The following is a 24,189-nucleotide window of genomic DNA, read 5'->3' as shown; positions in this document are numbered from 1 at the left end:
AAACCACGTCCATCTGGGATATACTTTTCTCCAAAAGAGGCTGCCAGTATTTAATTATATGAGGGAGTCCATGATTACATGTCAAGGTTGCTTGTGGCAAAGCTGCTGTTTTAATTGCCTCCTTCACTTCTGACTTTGACACTAACAGGAAGCTAGGTCTGTCTCATGAAAATTTAGACCAAGACTGTAATACTCTGCAATACTACAATGGGCTTGCCCAGTAGGCTATGAGTTGAAATTGACTCGATAGCACTTAACAACACAACAGGTAGGCTAGAGGACTGTAAGGCCTGAAAGAGCCTGCATCTACTTTTATCATAATTAGATCAGAATTAGACTACCCTCTACCATTTTTCTCCTAATACTGAGGCACTGAGTCAAGGAGCGTTAGAAATTCTTTTTTCTTGTTGTTGCTGTTCCTGGGCCTCAGGACAAAGAAGCAGGGTGGGGAAGAGAATGAAAAGTGTCTGTCAGGTTACCTAGTTTCCTAGCAGGAAGGGTTCATAACAGAAATGAACAAACAAGAACACGAGTGACACTTAATTATCTTGGTTTCCATTGCTCTGATAGCACCTAAGGCTCTTGAGGTTGACTCTGTCCCAAGCGGTTTCTGACTATCACTGCTGCTGTTACTGCTGCACTATCCTAATATACCACTTGTTCTCCCTCTGTGCCCCTCCCCAAATACACACTACTTCTACTTTTACTGCAGCTCCCTTCATACCCTAACAGGAAATTCCTCTGGCTGCACATTTTCACCAGTGCCACCAGTGGGTACTGAATCCTTCCAAGTTGTAAACCCTTATAGAACATAAGCAAGTGGATATACAGAACAGCTCTCTCTTTTGGGGGCCTCCAGAATTGGTGAGAACATCCATACTGGAGAGGGTGGTACATCCCAGGGAACAATGGCGGTCCTGTGCCAGGAACTCTCCCAGGGCTTGCCTAATGGGTCTCTTCACTTGTATCCTTTCTGGTTATAATAAATGCATAACTGTAAGTATAGGTAATAGTCTCCAACAATTTTGTGAGCTGTTACAGAGAACTAACAAACCCACAAGGGGTAATAGGAGTCTGATTTGGCTCAGGGTGCGCAGGCAGTCGTAAGGACAGAGTTCTAACTCATGAGGAACCAGCTTTGGGTGGCTGGGTGGCAGAGAAAGGCTGCACGGGCAGCCGGTGAAGGACAGAGTTCTTCTACCTTGTGACCTAGCCTCAGGGGGCTAGAGAGAAAAAAAGGGGCTAGTTCGTCTGAAGTGCAGAGAGTTGTGCAGACTCCTGAGCCTATGGCTGGTACCTGATGACCTGGTTCTGGGTGGCTAGGGGTATTCTGATCTAACTTCAGGTAGTTAGGGTGAAAGAGGAAGTGCCGCAGAAGAAGAGGCTAGCAATGAGGAATGGTGAAGCCCGGGTCCACTTCCAGGTAGCGACAGGTATTATGCTGATCATGCAGTTAGTGATAAAGGTGGGGTCTGCCCATCTTGCCCCTTTGGTAGGGCAGTTAGGAACAGTAGCATCACAGATACAGATTTGGAAGTCATTATGAGGGAGCAAGTCCTTAAAATCATGGGACTGGACTAGTGTATGAAAAGAAAGCATAGAAAGAAAAAGGAGATCAGACAATGACAGAACCTAGGGAAACCTCAACTTAAGGACTAGGAAGAGATAGGAAGTTGGTGGACAGGAACTCATAAAAGAGATAGATCATGTTGGAGAAGGTGTGTAAAAAGTAGAAGTGTTAAAGAAATCCTAAAAAACAAGATGGTCAAGAAGACAGAAGCAGAAAATAGTGCCCCCAAAAAAAAAAAAAAAGTGAGACTACAGACTTCAGAAAAGAAGACAGAAGTAGAAAAAAGTGCCAAATACTACAAAGAAGTCAAGTAAGACTACAGACATCAGAAAACTGAAGGGTTTTCCTAAGATTTGGTGACTTGGAACTCGTTTCAGTGAAATGTTGAATCCTAATACAAGACTGCATGGGTTAAGGAGCAAATAACAGATGAGGTGAATAGGAGAAATTAGATCGTAGCTATAAAGGAGATAATGGTCAAGGAAACTGTCTTTTTATGAAACAGTTTATTGATCAACTTTAGGGTAGAAGAGACATAAAACACCTTATAGGTTGATTAGTAAGAACCAATAGCAGGAAAGAATCTGAAGATAAATGAGGAAAAGGGACAAGGTCTATGAGGCGACAGGAAGAGGAAGTATTAGTCTTAACGGGAACTCTTCCTCAGTGACTGGGGATAAAGAAGGAAGGCTGGTTGAGGATATAGAAAAAGTAACATCTCAGGTGATAAATTAATGGGGTAAGATCCTGATGAACCAAGCCTAAGGCAAGGGCATCTCCTAATAATAAGGGTAGTAGAAGGTGGAAGGTAATGAGGCTTGAGGAAAACCACTGAGAAAACTGGGCAAAGGGAGCTAAGAATCTGTAAAAGGAATGTGGGGGAGCCCTGCAGGCTCAACCTAAATTAGAAAACAAGATTTTCCAGTGGTACTTATTCAACCAATGATTTGATTTTCTCTACCTGGGTTCACAAGCACTCAAGCTGAGAAAGTAGATGAATGGACTCATAAAGAGGCAAAGACTTATACAGCGAGTGTGATGAAGAACAAGGGTGAGGAACTTGAGGAAGTTAAGTCTCCCTTCCTCTCCACCATACTAGCTCTTCTCATTCCGAGGTACAGATTCTTCCCAACCTGCAGCTGAGTCTTCATTTACTACTTCATCATAGAAAGTCTCTAAATTCAACTCTATGAATCAATAACAGAATTTGAGAAAAATACACTTAGCTAAATGAAATAATGTAGCCAAAGAAAAGGTGGAGGGAAAATGGGCAACATGACCCACCAGATCCTTGGAGAACAATAAACACAAAATATATGTAAAAAAGTAGATTATTTTCTTTAAAAGCTCAGGATTCCAAGATGATCAACGAGACTAAATTCATTAGAAAAACGTATTCACTAAATGCAAGCAGCGTTACCTGTTTTGGTTCTGTAGGCTTTTTCTCTGGTGTTCGAATCTTATTAATTTCAGGTCCAGGATTATTTGTGTCAGTTTTACCTAAGAAAATATTTTAAAATTCTTATAAATTTCTTTAGTGGGTGTGACATTTCCAATAACAATCCAATATTAAACAAAAACACAGAACATTTCAAACATTTTTCACCCATTATTAGGAATTTATATTACTGCTTGGGTTTTGTTCTTAAATTTTCAGAATTGCAGTTTCTCTGAAAGAAGGAAAGTTTATAAATGACACAAACTCCACAGACAAGGCAAACATTTAATAAGGGAATAACCTTAAAACATCAAATCATACCACAGGAAATTAACCCTATCTCCAAGAACTGATGGCCTCATTTTCTTAGGCCAGACATATAAAAGGCTTTGGCATTTTTGTCTACTTATACAGGCTCAATACTTTGATTGTTTACACATGTAATTAAGCAAAAATCCAAATAATGTCTCAATCCAATTTATTCTAAACTGAATAAATACATTCTGAAGGGATGTAGTTATATACTTTAAAAAAATATACTTTAAAAAGTAATAAATATCAAACTAAGTATAAGTGAGTGATAATGGTAGAATGAACAAAGTCAAGGTTAAAAAAAAAATCACAATCATACTAGACTTAAATAATGCTATTTCATGAATGTGAAAGGCCTATAATCTATAAAAGCTAACTGCTAGATATTTTAAAGTTCCTTGAATAAATCCTTGATTTGGGTTCTTCTAGTTTAAAAACATTTTTATCAGAATGTCAGCAGAACTTTGTAATGTGAATTATCAAGCTTTACTACTAAACTTCAAGAGATGAAAATTATAATGTCTGAGATTAAAAATACACTGGATGGGCTTAGTTGTAGGTTAGATGTTGCAGAAGAAAAACACAGTGAACGTGAAGGCATAGTAATAGGAACTACTCAAAATGAAACACAAAAGAGATGAAGGAATTTAAAGAATGAAAAGAATATCCATGAACTATGAGACAACTTTAAGTGACCTAATATACATGTAACTGGGATCCCCAAAGAACAGGAGGAGGGATGAGACAAAAAAAAATCTGAAAAAATAAAGGCCAATAATTTCCAAACTTGAAAAAAAACTAAAAACTCACAAATCCAAGAAGCTCAAACCCCAAACACAAGAAATATGAAGAAAAAAATACCACGGCATATCATAACCAAACTGCTCAAACCCAGTGACAAAAAGGGAATCTTAAAAGCAGCCAGGGGAAAAAAGACAGATTACATACAGAAAAACAAAGATAAGGATGACATCAGATTTCTCACTAGAAACAGTACAAGTGAGAGAACAGTGAAGTGATATCATTAAAGTATGGAAAGATAGAAACTGTCAACCAAGAATTGTAAACCCAGAAAAAATACCTTTCGAAGATGAAAGTGAAATAAAAACATTCAAAAGCTGAAAGAATTCACCACCAACAGACTCTCACTACAAGGAATGTTAAAGCAAGTCCATCAGGCAGAAGGAAAATATCAGATGGAAATACAAATACCATATTTTTAGGTATAAATAGCATGCACGTTATACTTTTTCTTGGCCAACCATGCCCTCTCCCGGGGAGCTATTTTTGCAAGTATGTTAATTTAAAAAGTTAGCATAGTGTGCTTACAAAAATACCTGCGGGGGGAGGGAGAGGCTGTCAAAAAAAATGTATAACACATGTTATTTACGTAAAAATACAGTAAAAAAAAAATAAAGATTACCAAAAATGGTAACTACCCATTTATGGGTACATAAGATTTTTTTGTTTTGGTATTTAAAATTCTTTAAAAAGATGTGACTTTTTACAATTGGCCTAATACTATTTTTAGAGTTTCTGCTCTACATCCTAGTTTGCTGAATAGTGACTAGAGTCTGAAAAGCTTGGGAGCAGCCATCTGAAATAAAAATTGGTCTCTATTCTCCTGGAGCAGAAGAGAAAAGGAGATCTAAGAACTGGAAAGGGAAACAGACCTTAGGCCTAACTGCCTCCATGAATTACCACCTCCTTTGTCATGAGACCTGAAATAGATGGTGCCCAGCTACCATTACTGAACATTTTGATCAAGGACACAAATGATGGATCCTGATCAAAAGGAGCAAAATTGTAGAACAGAGCTTCAAATTCTTATGAAAACCAGACTTACTGGACCCATTGAGATTAGGGGAACCCTCGAATCTATGACCCTGAGATAACAGTTAAACCCTGAACCACAACTACCCCTTGAAGCCATCATTAAACCAAACAAGAGTTTCACTCAATTAGTAAAGAATGTTTGCCTTGAACACTGAGCCCTTTTAAAGAATTATCTATATGAGACCAAATGGTTAACCGTAACTCTAAAGCATAGATAATATGTTTAGGGAGCAGTGAGTCTAAGTTAATGGTGGTGAAACAACACGGATAGAGATGGTAATACTGACAACACGATATGAAGAACATAACCAATGTCATTGAACGGTAAATGTAGAAACTATTGAATGGGTGTATGTTTTGTTGAGTATATTTTCACCAAAAATAAAATAAGTGACTGTTTAAACAAAAATTATAACAATGCATTCAAGGTTTAAAGCATATATAAAAGTTAAATGTATGACAGTAGTGTAAAGGTCAGGATAGAAAAAACTGAAATAGTGTAAGGTTCTTTTACTACACATTAAGTGGTAAAATATCAATTAGAAAGTAGAATGTGAGAAGTTAAAGATATATACTATAACCTTAAGTAAACCATTAAAATAATAGAACAGTTTAGTTAATAAGCCAACAAAGAAGATAAAATGGAATCATAAAAAATACTCAATTAATCCAAAAGAGAGCAGAATAAAAGGGAAAGGAAGACAGAAAACAAATTGTACAAGTACAAATAGCAAAAGAACAGACTCAAACCTAACTACATCAATAATCACATTACATGGAAATGGCTTAAACACCCCAATTAAAAGGCATAGATTGTCACATATGATAAAAGAAATCAACAGCCAACTATATACTGCCTAAAAGAAATGCATTTTAAATATAAAGACACAAATAGGTTAAAAACAAAAGGACAGAAACAAATATATCATGCTAACACTAGTCAAAATAAAGCTGAAATGGCTACACTGATATCAAGCAAAGTAGATCTCAGAGTAAAGAATATTATCGGGGAAAAATAAGGTCATTTCATAACTATAAATGCATTGATTAATCAAGAGGACGTAACAATCCTAAATAGTTATGCATCTAAGACAAATACTAGTTATAATTTGGAGACCTCAGTACCCCTTTTTCAAGATCTTAAGAGCCAAAATTTAGAAACAACTAATAATTCTATTAACTGATGAATGGATAAACACATTATGGTAAATCCACACAATGGAATACCATTCAGTAGTAAAAATGAACTGTCACATGCAACAACATGGATGAATCTAAAAAGTATTAAGGTAAGTGAAAAAAGCTAGACACAAAAGGCTATAAAAAAAAATACATTATATTAAATCCATTTATATGACATCCTAGACTAAATGCAAAAGTATAGGGACAGAAATCAGATTAGTGGTTGCCCAGGGCTGCGGTGTTTGTTACAAGAGGGGACTGACTGCAAAGGGGCTTGAGGGAAATTTTATGAGATGATATACCTTAACATTCTATATATTTGTCAAAATTTATCAAATATACATTTAATGAGTAAATTTTTACTGTATATAAATTATACCTCAATTAAAGTTGTCAAGGGTTTCATTTTACTTGGATCCACAATCAACGCTCATGGAAGCAGCAGTCAACAAATCAAACAACACATTGCATTGGGCAAATCTGCTGCAAAAGGCCTCTTTCAAGGGTTAAAAAGCAAAGGTGTCACTTAGAGGACTAAGGTGCCCCTAACCCAAGCCATAGTATTTTCAATTGCCTCATATACATGCATGTGAAAGCTGGACAATGAATGAGGAAGACCAAAGAATTGAAGCCTTTGAATTACGGTGTTGGCAAAGAATAATGAATATATCACAGACTGCCAGAAGAACTAACAAATCTGTCTTGGAAGAAGTATAGCAAGAATGCTCCTTTGAAGCAAGGATGGCGAGACTTTATCTCACACACTTTGGACATGTAATCAGGAGGGACCAGTCCCTGGAGAAGGACATCATGCTTGGTAAAGTAGAGGATCAGCGAAAAAGAAGACCTCAAAGATATGGATTGACACAGTGGCTGCAACAACGGACTCAAGCATAACGATGACTGTGAAGATGGCACAGAACTGGGCAGTGTTTTACTCTGTTGTACACAGGGTCACTATGAGTTAGAACTGACTCAATGGCACCTAACATAACAAAAAATGCAGTGAGCAATTTTTTCTTATTTCTAATACTAGCAAATAAGAGACTATGATTTGTATATGAAATAACTACTTTAGACCAAGTATCTTCACAGCAGCATTAATGCTTAATACAGTATATACATATTTTGGGTCAGCAAAAATGTTTAACAGGGGAGAATTTTCTGTCTTAATTTTAAATGACTGCTATTTAAAACATTCTGAATATTAAAATTTAATATTTTTAAAAGAAATTAGTGATACCAACCATAAGTGGTAGGGTTTACCTTAGGGGACCCTTTGAAATTACATGCAAATTTTGTGTCTATACACATATTTGCATCTTCTGGACAGACAATCCCTAGTTTGTATATCGGATTCCTCTCATAGGAGTTAATTATCCAAGAAAAAGTTAACAACCGTACTGTTAAAAGAACTTTAGATTTCGTTAAGACTTGGCACGTCATTCACTTAGGAAGATGTGAACAGCAAAGCAACTCACCATTCCGATTTTGCTCATGTTGATCCTTCTCCTGATGCTGATTTTGTGGCTGCCCTATGCTGACAGGTGGGTGATGTCCAAGGCCATAAGGTATAGGAGACCCTCGTCCATGTGTCTGTAATAGGTTCATATTATAGGCCATCGCTGCCTGGTGTGTAATGATTCGAGGATCAACTGCAAACCTACCCTGGTATCCTGTCCATGGTACCTAGGTTATTACAAAAAAAATATAATTACATTAAGTACATTTTAGAGACAAACTGCTCTAGTACAGTTGATCAGGAAAAAGCAAACATCCACACAGATGTTCATTTTAACAAAACATATAACTACAAAGTTGATCGTAACAATTATAATTGGTAGGATTACTACTATGTCTTTACTTTAGTGTGTAAATGAAAATGGACAATTTGTGAGGTTAGAATGAAAATGAAGATTTAAGATTGGTAATTATTCCTTGAGGCATTAAATCATTTTGTAGTTTTGAACCACTTCCCCTCAATAGGAATGTATATATGTCACGGATTACCATGAAATATACTTCTAAGTCATAACTGCATAGCTGCATAGTTTAATAGACCAAATAAGAGAACAAAAAAGGAATTTAGTCTAAGGAGTCTTAACTTAAAGAACAGGCACTCCAAATTTATAGGAACAACTGAATCACTTAATGTTCATTTACAGAGGGCAAAATTCAGGCAGGTAATCACATCACTTCATGTTTTTTATTAATTGAACTCTACCTTATGGCATAGAAACAGAAAACTTATTTATGTATGTCTAGATAATCTCTGCATATTAACAGAAAAGTGAATAAATATCATGACATCTGAGCTACTGTTCCTATAATTTTATTATAATACAACTGTTTAAAAGGCAGACTCTGGGAAATTTTATATAATGAAAGCATCTTTGACCCAGAAAAATGAAATGTAAGTCCTAGGGGACTTCCTATTTAAAGCAGATGATGTATAATGCTGCCAGGCTGTCTGGGAAGAAATAACTCAGCTAAAATCTGAAGTCTATGGGGAGTGGGCATAAATTACATATTTCATCCTGACAGTTATTCTCATTGGCTGCAGTGACTGTGAACTGTCATGACCAACACACTAAGAAGTGTTTACAGCTAGGCATTGTCCGTTTTGGGGTGTAAACAGGAGTGCCACAGATCCTTGGCAGTGGTCATCACTCCTGAAATTAGAACTTAACCACTTAAACCACTACGCCACCAGGGTTTCCATGAAATTAGAGTAGCTGCCTTAAATGAAAGAAACATTTTCTAGGTTAAAATTTCTGAATTTGGAATTATTTTAGTAAATCAGCAAGTTAAGAAAATTATCAAAATATTTTAAAATCTTAAAGGAAATAAAAATGGGCTCATATTTACTAGATGGACAGCCCCTAAAATCCATACTCTTAGAAAGGATTCAATTGTGTTTTTACGCAGTAGTAAGATTTCCTAAGGCATGGAATTTCTCAGATAAATTTAGATCCAAGAGAACTCGACTCTGCAAGCCTCTCTGTCTCCTCCAATGACCTGTATTTCTTAGGAAAGATTATTGACTTATACAAGTATAAAAGGCAAAAGCAAAAATAAAAACGTCACTTTATAAAACAAGGGGCCAATTTTCCAGCAGTGTTAACTTTTAGCCCACGTTTCCCCAATAAAAACTTTTAAAAAGAATAAGAAGGCTTCTAAATCAAACCACCCAATTTACAGATTTCTTCACAGTCACTGATATTCCAGTAATAAATTGTAAGCAACAATTCATATTTTTGATCATGCCAAAACATGAAGGTTAAAAATAAGAGTTGCTTTACAATAAGTCTATGGGCACTGAAAAGTTTAAAAAAAAAAAAAAAAAAGGAGAGGTTGGAAGAACACTATGAAGCCAATTTTACTTTATTCAACAGAAAGTATCTCAAATAACCACTTACAGGTAAAGGCACCGACATAACTACGTTCCCTCCATAGACAGCAGGTACATAAAGAATACTTGTCCCAGTGTGAGGGTCTATTCTTTGAACGGGGCTTGGAGATTTTCCCAAATTTGGGTGAGGTCCAAGAGGGGGTGGAGGAGTATATGCTCTAATAGGATTGCCAATAAGTACAGAAGGATTGGGCTGAACTGAAAAATAAATAGAAAATAGATGCACTCAATAGCTGTACATATACATCTATACAAAAATAATTTAAATTATCCAATAGCAAAATATATTTCCCAGGTGTGTGATAACATCTCATACCCAAAGAATTACCAGTGTGGAAAAGCAATGTATATTAAAAACAATCATTTTACAATGTTCCCTAAAATTAGCTTGAGATATACAAAGTATACTTTTTATAAACTAGTATAATTTAAAATGTCCTCTCAGGAGCTACAGATTTGTTCTTTAGGAGAGAAAACCATGAACACACATATACACTCAGTAAATATTTTTCTCAAACTAGGAAAGCATATACAATTCCTCAGAATGAAGTTTTGACTTGCAACTATACTACAGCTAAATACAAAATGAAGGTTAAGTATTTATTTTAAAAGCATAATTCTGCAACATTTGAAATCTTTAAAATAAACTGTATCTTGAAATTTGCACGACAACATTTGTAGGCTATAAATATTTTCTAGAAACTTATGTTGCATAAAAGGCTTAAGTGATTTTTCTCAAAACATCTGGATATGCAGCAAGACCTATAAAATTACCCTTTCCAGAAATGACATATCAAAGCATTCACACGACCAGACGTGTTGAATAAAAGAGTTAATTAAGTGAGGTTCCAAGGTGTCTGTCTCTGTGTGTGTGTGTGTGTGTGTGTGTGTGACTCTCTCCCCAACCTCCTCCTCTTTGGTGATTTTGGGGCACACTTCTCTATGGCACTAGTTTTTTTAGTTTTTCTCATATCATGTAAGCAAAATTTCATAGGGCTAATTTTTCCACTTACCAATTCCATCATTCTGAAAATGATCATTCTGGGTATGATGAAGGACTTTCGCCTTTGAAGAAAAAAAGCAAATACATATTGACTTAAGCATGTTTAACTAGAGAACAATAACTGTTTTCTCAATCATATGCAAATTTAATGTACATAGCAACAATTAAAATTTTGAGACTGTGAGTCTATAATTAACAACCACCAGACTCCTCTGAGAAGTGCTTGTGGTGCTGTGGTTAAAGCACTCAGCTGTTAACCCAAAGGTTGGCGGTTCGTATCCACCAGCCGCTCCTCGGGAGAAAGATGTGGCAGTCTGCTTCCATAAAGATTTACAGCCTTGGAAACCATATGGGGCAGTTCTACATTGTTCTGTAGTAGGGTTTGCTACGAGTTGGAATTGACTCGATGGCAATGGGTTTGGTTTTTTGGTGACTACTTTGAGTCAACTTTCTTTTTAAACATTAGATATTGGTCAACTCAAATCACATTGCTGGGCCTCAAGTTTTTTCAGCATCACATTGAGGCTACACAAAAAAAATTTTTTTAATGAATTTTCTTGATAAAAGGAAATATACAATTAATATGAAACCTAAATTCTGTATAGAATGACAAAACAAAAAAGTTGGTTTTTCAAGGGAAAAAAATCAGGTCTTCGATTCTTGAGGATAAGAACCTTTACAACAATAACACAAATATAAACTTGGTTTGGGGTTTACAATAATTTGATTATGATTCATTTTATCTTAAAAGTATAAATTAAGTGAAGGAACAAAGAGAGACACTGTCATAATCTGCTTGAGAAAATGTAGAAATTTTCTAGAAAGAAATTTGGTAATACATATTAAAAACATCAAAAATGTACGTACACCTTAATGAAATAATCATGGATTTAATGAAATAATCAGATTTGGGCACAGATGTTCATCACAGCAATGTTTATACATGTCATAAATGTTAACAATCTAAATGTCCACCAATGGAGAAGTTAGTATATAAACAATAGTAGATTTATATAATGGTATACTAGTGCACCATGAAAACTGATGACATTGCTCAACATCATTAGTCATTATAGAAACGCCTATCAAAACTACAATGAAATACCACTTCATACCCACAAGGATGGTTACTACAAGAAAAATAGAAAATAACAAGTGAAGAAAATAGAATCCTCATCACTGTTGGTGGAAACGTAAAATGGTGCACAGCCACTGTATAAAACGGTTTGGCAGTTCCTCAAAAAATTAAATAATTACCACATGATCCAGCAATTTCACTCCTAGGTATATACCCGGAAGACTTGAAAGCAAGGTCCTAAATAGATACTTATATTTATTTACACAACCCAAAAAGTAGAAATGACTCAAAATGCAGCATACCTATACAATGGAGTTTTATTCAGCCTTAAAGAGAAATGATGTTCTCATACATGCTACGACATGGATGAGCCCTGAAAATGTTAACGCTGAGTGAAGTAAGTCAGACACAGAAGGACAAATATTGTATGACCTCGCCTATATGAAATTATCTAGAATAAGGAAATGCTAGAGACAAAATTCATTAGTGGTTTCAAGGTGCTGAGGAGAGGGAGACCCCGAAACCATCAAACCCCTTGCCACTGAGTCAATTCTGGCTCATAACGGCCCTATAGGACAGGGTAGAAGTGCCCCCATAGGGTTTCCAAAGCTGTACTCCCTGTGGATATGGACTGCCACATCTCTCTCCCACAAAGCAGCTGGTAGGTTCTAAGCATCAACCCTTCGGTTAGCAATCAACCACTTCTTCAACACTACACTACCCGGGCTCCTGGGGGCGGGGGGCGGGGGGCAGGGGGCGGGGGGAATAGGGAGTTATTGCTTAAGAGGCACTGAGCTTCTGTTTAGGGTGATGGGAAACATTTGGAAACAGTGATGATGGTTGCAGAACATGGAGAATGTAATTAATGTCACTGAATTGTACACTTATAAATGGTTAAAATGGCAAAAATGTACATTTTACCACAATAAAATTTTTTAAAAAACAACAAACTGAGGCGGAAATAATTATTTGAAGAAACAGTGGCTGATCATTTTCCACAACTGATGAAACCAAGCTCTATGTAACCAAGGCAGGATAATAGAAAAACAATTATGTTTAGGCACATTTTGGGAAAAGTGATAAAAATTAGTTCCTGGGTGGCACAAATGGCTAACATGCTAGGCTGCCAACCAAAAGGCTGCAAGTTCATGTCCGTCCAGAGGCACGTCAGAAGACAGGCCGGCTCATCTATTTCTGAAAAATCAGCGTTGAGAACCCAGTGAAACACAGTTTACCACACGGGGTTGCCAGGAGAGGGGGTTCACTCAACAGCACCTGGTACGGCTTTTTTTGTTTGGTAAAAATTAAACACTATATATATATATGTATACAGCTGCAGAGGGGAGGGGAAGGATTCACCCGTTTCAAAGAAGTAGCAGTAAGATGAACAATGACTTCTCAATAAAAATGATGGAAGGCAGAGGCAATGAAGTGACATTCAAAATGCTACAACTGCCAGCTATACCCAGAAAAAAAAAATTCTATAACCAGAAAAATATCCTTCAAAAGTGATAGTGAACTTCCTTCCCTTTCTGGTCCAGGGCAGAGGGTATGTTCTCTAAGACCAGGGCTGAGAACCCAGCCAGGGACTAATCAGCATGTCACCAGGGCTAAGGCCAGGGGCTCAACTTGGATTGAGGCTGGCCTTCTACCAAGTATATTCACCAGGGCTGGAGACTCAATCAGCATATCTGGCAAGACCAGGACCAATAAGGTAGTCATGTGGTAGGAGCCATCAAGGCCCAGGCCAAGGAGATGACCCCATGGTCAAAAGATTTATCACACAGGGACTAAGGGATATTGAATAAATAGGTAAATGCATTAAGATAAACTCTCAATATATTTTTCTTTCTCACTATCAGTGAAGGGAATTATCAATATGGAAAGTAGAAAGGCCAGAATCAGTCCTATAGTATTAGATCAGAAATAGAGATATCAGTGTGACCTAACAGTTTTAGATTAGGTAGATAAATATGGCAACAGATAAAGACGTATGTATAGGTATCAAAAAAAAAAAAACAAAAACAAAAACCAAACCCATTGCCATCAAGTCAATTCTGACTCAAAGCAACCCTATAGGACGGAGTAGGACTGCCCCATAAGAGTTTCCAAGGAGCACCTGGTGGACTCGAACTGCTGACCTTTTGGTTAGGAGCTGTAGCACTTAACCACTATGCCACCAAGGTTTCCTGTATAGGTATATAAATACATTATTTCCTAGGTCAGACTTCTGAAACGGCATAGAAGCTTGATGCCCCACTAGCAATGAGCATGCCTAGTACCTAGATCTTGGTTTCTAAATATGATTTTTCCACCAAAATGAACCAAGGCTCCTTGATGAAATCATTGATGCTAAGACTGGGGCAGGAAAAGTTTAAGAGGGATTTGGAATATTTTGTTGTGCTAAAATTTAAGGATTGATCAAAGAATGATGGAGGCATGTCAAAAGGAAACAGGAGCCAACAGGGTACCCAGTGGCCAAATCTGGGACAATCTGGACATCAAAATAAATAATGAAACAGTGGATTAGAACCAATTGAGAATAATAGGAATACATGATGCCATACTGAAACAAATAAATAAACAGAGAAGGGAAAGCTCTACCTTATCATAGAATTTCAACTAATAAATGTAAAAGAAATGATTGAATAATGAGTAGTTGGCAACTATCGCAGTAATAATCAGCTCAGTATGGAATCACTAATGGAGGCCAAAATCAGTAAATAAATATTTAAAAAACAGGATATTTACACAGTCTCAAAGTTGCTCTCCTGAGAATACTTATTATTTATTATTGGCTTTAGAGTAGAGAAACTTAACAAATACAATCTTAGCCAAGTGATAGAATGCAACATTCCAGTAAACGGATAAATCAACATCAGTGCCTCCTGCTGATGCATGTAGAAAAGTACAGCTTCACTTCCACAGTATTCCTACCAAAATTCATGACCTAAATTTAATCATGATACAGTCATATATTCATATAATGAAATGATACACAAAATGTGAATGAATAATCCACCGTTACATAAACAACATGGATAAATATCACAAACATAACGTTCAGTAAAAGAAGCCAGGCACAAAAGAACACATACTTTTTTGTTGTTAGATGTCACTGAGTCAGTTCTGACTCATAGCAACCCTATGTACAACAGACGAAACACTGCCCAGTCCTGCATCATCCTCACAATCATTGTTATGCTTGAGCCCATTGTTGCAGCCACTGTGTCAACTATCCCATTGGGGGTCATCTTCTTTTTCGCTGACTGTCTATTTTACCAAACATGATGTCCCTCTTCAGGAGCTAGTCCCTCCTGATAACATGTCCAAAGTATGTGAGACAAAGTCTCACCATCCTTGCTTCTCAGAAGCATTCTGGCTATACTTCTTCCCAGACAGATTTGTTTGTTCTTCTGGCAGTCCATGGTGTATTCAATATTCTTCACCAACACCACATTTCAAAGGCATCAATTCTTCTTTGGTCTTCTTTATTCACTGTCTAGCTTTTGCATGCACATGAAGCCATTGCAGATACCATGGCTTGGGTCAGGCACACCTTAGTCCTTAAAGTGACATCTTTGCTTTTGAACACTCTAAAGTCTGTTGTCGTTCTTTTGCAACTGGATATGCCCAATGCAAGGCATAGTTTGATTTTCTTGACTGCTGCTTCCATGGGTGTTGATTGTGGATCCAAGTGAAATGAAATCCTTGACAACTTCAATCTTTTCTCCATTTATCATGATGTTGCTTACTGGTCCAGTTGTGAGGAGTTCTGCTTCCTTTACATTGAGGTGTAATCCGTACTGAAGGCTGTGGTCTTCCATTTTCATCAGTAAGTGCTTCAAGTCCTCTTCACTTTCAGCAAGCAAGGCTGTGTCATCTGCATATCGCAGGTTGTCAATGACTCTTCCTTCCAATCCTGGTGCTGTGTTTTTCTTCATATAGACCAGCTTCTCGGATCATTTGCTCAGCATACAGATTAAAGAAGTATGGTAAAAGGATACAACCCTGAGGCATGCCTTTCCTGCTTTTAAACCACGCAGCATCCCTCTTGGTCTATGCACAGGTTCCACATGAGCACAATTAAGTGTTCTGGAATTCCCATTCTTTGAAATGTTAATCATAATTTGTTAAGATCCACACAGCTGAATGCCTTTGCATAGTCAATAAAACACATGTAAACATTTTTCTGGTACTTTCTGCTTTCAGCCTGGATCTATCTGACATCAGCAATGATATCCCTCATTCCATGTCCTCTTCTGAATCTGGCTTGAACTTCTGGCAGCTCCTTGTCAACGTACTGCTGCAACCACTTTTGAATGATCTTCAGCAAAATTTTATGTGCGTGTGATATCAATGATATTGTTCGATAATATCCACATTCTGTTGGATCACTTTTCTTTGGAATGGGCACAAATATGGATCTCTTCCAGTCAACTGGCCAGGCAGCTGTCTTCCAAATTTTTTGTCATAGCTGAGTGAGCACTTCCAGCGCTGTATCTGTTTGTTGAAACATTTTAAGTGGTATTCTGTCAATTCCCGGAGGATTGTTTTTCACGAATTCCTTCAGCACAGCTTGGACTTCTTCCTTCAGTACCATCAGTTCTTGATCATACGCTACCTCCTGAAATGCTCAAACATCAATCAATTCTTTTTGGTATAGTGACTCTGTGTATTCCTCCCATCTTCTTTTAATGCTTCCTGTGTCATTTAATATCTTCCTCGTAGAATCCTTTGATACTGTAACTTCAAGCTTGAATTCTTTTCTTCATTTCTTTCAGCTTGAGAAATGCCAAGTGTCTTCTTCCCTTTTGGTTTTCTAACTCCAGGTCTTTGCAGATGTCATTATGATACTTTGTCTTCTTGAGCTGCCGTTTAAAATCTTCTGTTCAGCTCTTTTACTTCATCATTTCTTCCATTTGCTTTAGCTACTATATGTTCAAAAGCAAGGTTCAGAGTCTCTTCTGACATTCATTTTGGTCTTCTCTTTCTTTCCTGTCTCTTTAATGATCTCTTGCTTTCTTTATGTATGATGTTCTTGATGTCATTCCACAACTCATCTGGTCTTCAGTCATTACTGTTCAATGCATCAAATCTATTCTTGAGGTGGTCTCTAAATTTAGGCTCTCATAGACTTGTTTTAATTTTCTCAATTGCTAACTAGAGGAAGTATAAGAAGAACATGTCTTGCTGTCACCCAAAATTTTAAAAAAAGAGAGATAACAATGATACATTATATTCTTTCATTTTAAAATGTACACTGGAATACAAATTAATGATACCAGTAATGGAAAGTAAAAAGTGTATGGCTGACGGTTTACCTTACAAATAACATCCACCTTAATGCAATAGGATTTCTCAGGTATTATAAATTATTATGAGCCAGATTTACCAGTAAGAAGGGAAAAAATATCTCCCTGGGGGAAGAAATATAGTGGAGAAGGAATGACTCTGGAGATGAGAAGATCTGAGTCTGAATCCCAACTTCACCATTTACTGGCTATTAACCTTGGGCAAGTCACCTCATCTCCTTGAGACTCAGCTTCCTCACTTTTACATTGTGCACAAATCATTGCACCTATCTGGTGGGGCTGCTGTACAGACTGAGATAAGGTATGTCAAATGTCAAGTGCCTAGTACAAAAGTCAGGCACTTAGTAAGCACTAAACAAAGGTAATACTTATTAATTTTAGTAAAAGTTTAAAACTGATATATACTGGTGGGCCTACTCACAGAATACACATAAGAACTACTTATTAAACCAGAACACATCATAAAAATAAGAGATAAAGGAGGCTTGAGAGGATGGTGGCAGCTGTGTATGACCACAGTAAGGTATAGATGTTGATGCACACAGCTGAAAGGAAGAAACTATTGCCTGGTGCAATGGGTAAAGTGACAAAATTTTTTTTAAAAGACTGATCAAAAAATAAAAATAACATTTAATAATCAGGAGTGTTCCCTTTTTTCACATTTTTAGGCTGCATATCTCATCAGAACTTATTTAGGAATTTAAAATGTAAACATTCTTATATGTAGTGAGAACATGATACTTTTATGAGGAAATCTGATTCTGCATTCCTAGTCTTAAAAAGTAACTTCAGAATTGTGAAAGCAAATTGTAAAAACTGTATTGCATACACGCTCTCAACTTTCTTCTCTTTCTCCCTCAAACAGCCAGTGTTCTTCTCCCTCCAAGACTTCTGAATTTTTGGACTTCAAAAAAAAGTCTTTCTCTTTCCATTGGCAAATGTAACACGCACTAAACCAACAGAGAAAACCTGCACATTATGCAACTTACCCTTAGACGCACAGATTTATTATTTGTAATTACAGCTGAAAACCAAAGAGGGGATAATGTCTCAAGCAGGAAAAAAAATTCATCTTGACCAGTGAAAAATATGGTGAGGACTCATTCTTCTACTTACCTGTTAGCAACTTTTAAGTATTCAGATCAGCACTGAACACTGAAGGTCTGAGGTCAACTGGTTAGTTAAGAGTGAGCAAGGGCAGTTAAGATCTAACTCGAAAAAAGTCAGAAAGATAACAGACAAAAAGAATCATTACTGGTCTATTAATGAGAAGAGAACACTCACAGTGATTGGCATTGGTTATTTAAAAAAACTGAGAAACAGAAAAGGGATAAGAAAAGCTGGCAGAAGAAAGGGGAAAAAGTGAAAAGGAAAAAATGGCAAACATCAGAGACGGCAGAAGTAGGTGGAAAGATCAGAAGCATGAGCAATTAGAAGTGACAACAAGAGCTGCCAGCGGCAGATGCGCTGACAGAAGAAAGGAGAGCCAGTTACACCGACAGGTCCCAGAGGATAACAAGCTGTTTAGATTTCTCAGCCTCCAAATGTATCACAGTAACTTGCTAACAACCCATCAACCAGGGGCAATTGTGCAGCATGTGGAGAAAACAGATCGATTTAGACAAAGAGTGTGGTAGGCAGAATGGCATGCCAAAAATGTCCCCGCCCTAATCTCTAGAACCCGTGAATATGCTCTATCACGTGGCAAAAGGGACTCTGCTGATGAAAGTCAGGTTATGGACCTTAACAGGGAAGATTATCCTGGATAATCTGGCTAGGCCCAATATAATCACAGGAGCTTTAAAAGCAGAGAAATCTCTCTGGCTGGAGTCAGACATATGTGGGGGAAGAATGAAGAGATGTGGTAGGAGGGGAAGACTGACAGATTCTAAGCAAGAGAAGGATTCGGTGTGCTGTTGCTGATTCTGAGATGTAGGGGCCATGTGTGAGGACTGGAGAGAGCCCTCTAGGCGCTAAGGATGTCCCTCAGCTGACAACTGGCAAGAAAAAGGGGAACTTCATTCCTATCATCACCAGGAGCTGGATTCTGCCAAAAACCTGCACGAGCTGTAAGGAGATTCTTCCCAGAGCCTCCAGATAAGAGCCCAACCGGCCAACACCTTGATTTGGGCTTTGTGAAACCCAGCGGAGAGAAACCAGCCAAGCCAATAGGATTTCTGACCTATGGAACTGTGATATAATATGCATTGTTCCAAGCCCCTAGGTTTGTGCTAATTTGTTACAGCAGCAATAGGAAACTAATACAGAAAGTAAGCCAGTCTAGGGTAACCCTGTACTATAATGTTGGAACATGCCAAACAATATCCGTTAGCAGTCTGGGTGCTATGTGGTATGCTAAATGAAAAAGCAAATTGGTGTCTATCACTTCAAAGGGAAGTGGCATGCCTGCAAGAGTAATTCAGCACTGCGTACAGTTCAATATAGGATACTATCCTCTAGTGTTTTTGGACTTAGCATGTAGAACAGTAAGTATACTTGGTCTATACAAAAGATACATGTTTGGTAGCTTATAAATAATAGTAACAGTAAGCTACCGCTAACTATATATAAAAGTAATCCCATAAAATACCTCTAAACTTTTACTAGTAAATATCAGAAGTATGTCTATCTTTGGTAGAATGCTAACTAATGCAAAGATTATTATATACAAACGTATTTCAGAATATCTATTTTTTTATGATTATCTTTTTATTCAACCATTTATTCACTCAAATATTTTTCACTCATTCAACAAATGTTTTTCTGAGGGCCCTCCATATGTCCACCCTGGTCAGGCACTGAAACTACCAAGGTGAACAAGACCAACAATGTTTTCTTATGACTAGAAAGTAACAGGAACCCTAGTGGTGCAGTGGTTAAAAGCTCAGCTGCTGACCAAAAGATCGGCAGTTCAAATCCACCAGTCACTCCCTGGAAACCCCATGGGGCAGTTCTACTCTGTCCTAGAGGGTCACAGTGAGTCCAAATCAACGGCAACGGGTTTTAGTGAAAAGTGAGACACAACATTAGCAGCTAGATATAAGTGGTAACAAATAACTAACAAAATAAAACCTAAAATACTACAATCTTTCCAGAGAATTCACCTCTGAATGGTATTGATCCTCTGAACAATTCTCATAGTGTATGCAAATGAAACTGCTCCCTCTTAGCAAAACTTCCGAACAGGGCCCCCAGCAAGTGCACAAAAATTAAGCAGAATGAGGACAGGCAACTTGTTATCTACACGTCAATTCTGCAGGCCCCTATGAAACATGTCCTTTGCTATAAATGACAGCTAGAGAGCAAGGCCATAAAGGGTCAGCAAGGACGACCTGCTCCTGGGTTCCCTAACGTTTTGTACCTCCTTTTATGCAGAATGTCTAATCCCCTAATAATGCCAGATCACTAAAGCATTATTGCACATTAGGTAAATTTTTATTAAACAAAAAATACAAAACAGTATATTCACACAGAAAGTAGTTCTCTTCTCAGCAAAATACCTATCTAGCTAAAAATTTTTCAAAATATTAAACCATTTGTTATTTCATACATTAGATTTTACATTTTAAAAATGAAGCCCTCAATAATACCATGCCGATGGCTATAAATATACAAAAGAACTAGAATACTAAACATGCCATTCTCATAACTTCCTTTTCTAGATCGTAAGTGCAAGTGCCTTTTTTCAAGCACTCTGGCAAATAAACCAGCTGTTTCTGTAGAAAATAACTATGGTTTAAAAGCAGAAATGGCCTTGGTTCCCCCTCCTTAGCCCCTTCTGACTGGACTACTTCTCTTACAACAAATATAGGTCAAAACCACTTAAAATAGTCTTCGAGAAGTCAGCCAAATTTTCTCACTGCATCAAATACTACTTAAAAATGAACGGGTCATTGTAGACCCATTATAAATAACTAGAATTCTTTTCTTTATACAAATATTATTATTATAACATTATTCCTTATAAACAATATGCTTTAACAGCATGCTTTTAATAAGTGTGATAATCTTCAAAACTGTTTTGTTTTATTCACATCTTGCCAAAATCATTCTATTAGTAGAGAGGACTGGGAAGCTATATGAAATACACCAGAAGAATTCAGGTATTTAAAAACATTTTGAGGATGATTATTACATTAAACATGGCTAAACACTATTTAGGAGCCCTGGTCGCGCACTCGTTAAGTGTTTGGTTGCTAGCCAGAACGTCAGCAGTTTGAATCTACCAGCTGCTCCTTGGAAACCCTATGGGACAGTTGTACCCTGTCCTATAGGGTTGCTATTAAGTTGGAATTGACTTCACAACAAAGGGTTTGGTTTTGGGTTTAAACACTGCATTTTCACATACATGTCCAAATTTAAACGAGTTCCTCGCGGAAATTGTGCTTGAGACCAAATGTAACCTTCAATTCCAATACTTAAAGTAACTTGCAGCCCAGTTAACCTTTGACACTTCTGCACTTTCTCTCCCTTTAACCTCTTCAATTTCATGAGCAGAGGCTTTACCTTGGGTGGCGACTGCTGTTGTTTGCTGGTATTTCCTGTATGCTGCAATCTTAGAGCACGGGGAATAAATTCAGGTGCCAGTGGATTCAACACATACGTCTTCTTTAGTTCTAAAGCCTCTAACTGAGCCTTAATCTGTTCAAAAGTGATTCCATGAAGGCTATTATTTTCATGACACAGGGCAATAAACCGCTCCCAAAATTTCCTACAGAAAAGATTTAAAAGATCAGTTTATAATTTCAGTAGATAAGAATACAGAAATGAACATCAGCAACTAAAAATAATTTTGAATCTCCTCCCCTCTGCTTATCTCACTATGATTTAGGTATAATCTTTCTACCAGATCACAAGATTTCAGAAGTTTGATTCTGAACTACAGTCAAGCCTAGCATGGTGGTACATGCAAATAAAGCTCGCAGTTAATTGTGGCTATCAATGCAAGTTAACTCGGTCAGTGCTCAACTACTCATGCTAATCCAGAATAATGTTTTTTGTTATCCATATAATAAGCAAGGATATAACTGATAACTCATTTTATCAAAGATTTATATTTCGAAGAATACTCTAGGCGAATTGTATATACATCCTTTTTTTTTTTTTTAATTAACTAAATTATGGAGCCAAAGTAGCCTGGGTCATACTGGAAGGGTGCTGGATGACTTAGAAAAGCCAACTTGACATAAATTTGAGCCAAAAAGTAGATAATCCTCATGAAGATCATTAAAAAATAACTAGCTATTCCCTAGATTTTCTCTTACTTAACAGATCTTGCCACAATCACAACCCACAATATTAATTGACTGAGTTAAAAGCGTTAAATGAATCATAAAAAATATAGGAAATTGGGAGGCTAATTTTAATGTTGATTACTCATTTTGTAATAAAATCAATAAACACTAAAGGAGAAAAAATACATTCGAAACTTGTTGGAATTGTATACTATTCCTAAAAGTTTGAAAATTGATCTTCAAATATTAAATACGTATTATAAAAGACAACATATAAAAAGTTTTTCAGTTTTAAATGACTATTATAAATATGCATACCTATGTTTAATATGAGGTTCAAATAATGTTTTATTATGCTATAAAAGATATGTGATATGGTTTCTTCCCAAGTTGGTATCCTTGTGTCCAGGTGGACAGCAGGTAATCAAGATGGCTTCAAGAAGCATAAATGAAAAGGTTTATATTATAAAAGTTAGTATATGAATGGGAATTGGATTACTAATATATTCATAAAACTTTGCAGATTTTAATTCCCAACTATGTTTCTCTTACATGTCTTCTATCATCTTTTCTAAATTTTTAAAGATGAGTTTAAGAAATGGCCCAGAAAAGTTTTTAATCCTATACATAAACACAGGAAAAGTAAAAATGCTACAAAATATTAAATATGTATTTTCTGACCATAAGACTTAAAGGTGTTCAGTCACAGGAAGTGTGTATTGCTAACAAATGCACTGAAAAGCTGTCCCTTATTTTTATGGTTAAGAACCCTCCTGAGGGAATCAAGTTTCTTCTCATAGTCTAATACCCGAGGAAGGGTTATCTTTAATATAGCTCTTAGAATCTAAAATCCATACCCTTTCCCATCCTTTTGATAAAAATAGCCATAGTATTCAATTGTATAAATACTTATGGACACAATTCTACTATATGACGAATTCAAATGAATTTTTTTTTAGTCTAGTAGATTAAGCATTAGTTTGAGTAACATTTTTTATTTGGGTTGAACTTTAAGACAAAGGAAAGCAACAAGGAGAGAATGGATTGGTTTTTACCCTATCTATCTCAATTTATAATATCAATTCCTGATAACATATTTTCATTTCCAGCTTACATAGACAAAATGCTAGAATATGCTCTATTTTCTTTTTAAACTCCATACCCTGCTCCTCTGCCTCCCTCACTGACCTGGACTGCGCTGACCAGGACTTGAAGTAATACTCAGTTAAGCAGTACCTCCAAACAACCTCACACTTCACAAGAAGCTGGTAGCTCAATGACAGTCTTGATCTACAAGAACCCAGAAATCTCAAAGGAATAGCCTTCGAGCTGAAGGTCACCACCTAACACTAAACACCGTAAGTTAATCAAATTAAACAAGTTCTAAAACACATCTGAAATTTACCCTTTAAATCTGACTTGTCTTTTCATTGCTCGATTGCTATAGTAAAATGGCCAAGAGCACAGACTCTAGAACCAGACTGCTTGGGTTGCAGCCCTTCCTCTGGCATTCAGTAGCTGTGTGACTTCACACATATTACTGGATCTTTGTACCTCCGACATGGGATACCAACAAGTATTATTATTACTATTACACTTTATTACTGAAGTGACTTTGATTTCTCACTTCCAAACTTTGAAAGTATTTTTTCCTCAAAAACTCTTATTTTTGAAGCTAAAAAATTTTCTTTTTGTCTTTTGTGAAGGCTCTTTCAAAGCCTTGAACTCCCTGATATCTTACTGAAGTACTATGTGTGGCACTATGAGGCATTTCTGAACACATATAATTGGAAAATCACCTGAGTTTCA

General features: G+C 36.8%; 1 protein-coding gene across 7 annotated transcripts in view; it reads right to left on the bottom strand.

Moving 5' to 3' along the window:
• HELZ (helicase with zinc finger) overlaps positions 1-24,189 on the bottom strand; it is a 191,567-nt gene that overhangs the window by 49,270 nt on the left and 118,108 nt on the right. For all 7 annotated transcript variants that reach the window (XM_049861270.1, XM_049861267.1, XM_049861271.1 and 4 more), the window contains 5 exons: positions 21,653-21,857; positions 10,764-10,815; positions 9,758-9,948; positions 7,820-8,027; positions 2,991-3,070 (listed from right to left, as the gene is read on the bottom strand). In XM_049861270.1, coding sequence (XP_049717227.1) covers positions 2,991-3,070; positions 7,820-8,027; positions 9,758-9,948; positions 10,764-10,815; positions 21,653-21,857 — 736 coding nt within the window. The remainder of the gene's footprint in view (positions 1-2,990; positions 3,071-7,819; positions 8,028-9,757; positions 9,949-10,763; positions 10,816-21,652; positions 21,858-24,189) is intronic.

This window comes from Elephas maximus, chromosome 19 (assembly GCF_024166365.1).
Source record: "Elephas maximus indicus isolate mEleMax1 chromosome 19, mEleMax1 primary haplotype, whole genome shotgun sequence".
Lineage (NCBI taxonomy): Eukaryota > Metazoa > Chordata > Mammalia > Proboscidea > Elephantidae > Elephas > Elephas maximus.
The sequence above is the reverse complement of the archived record's forward strand: the minus strand, read 5'-3'. Positions and strand labels throughout refer to the sequence as shown.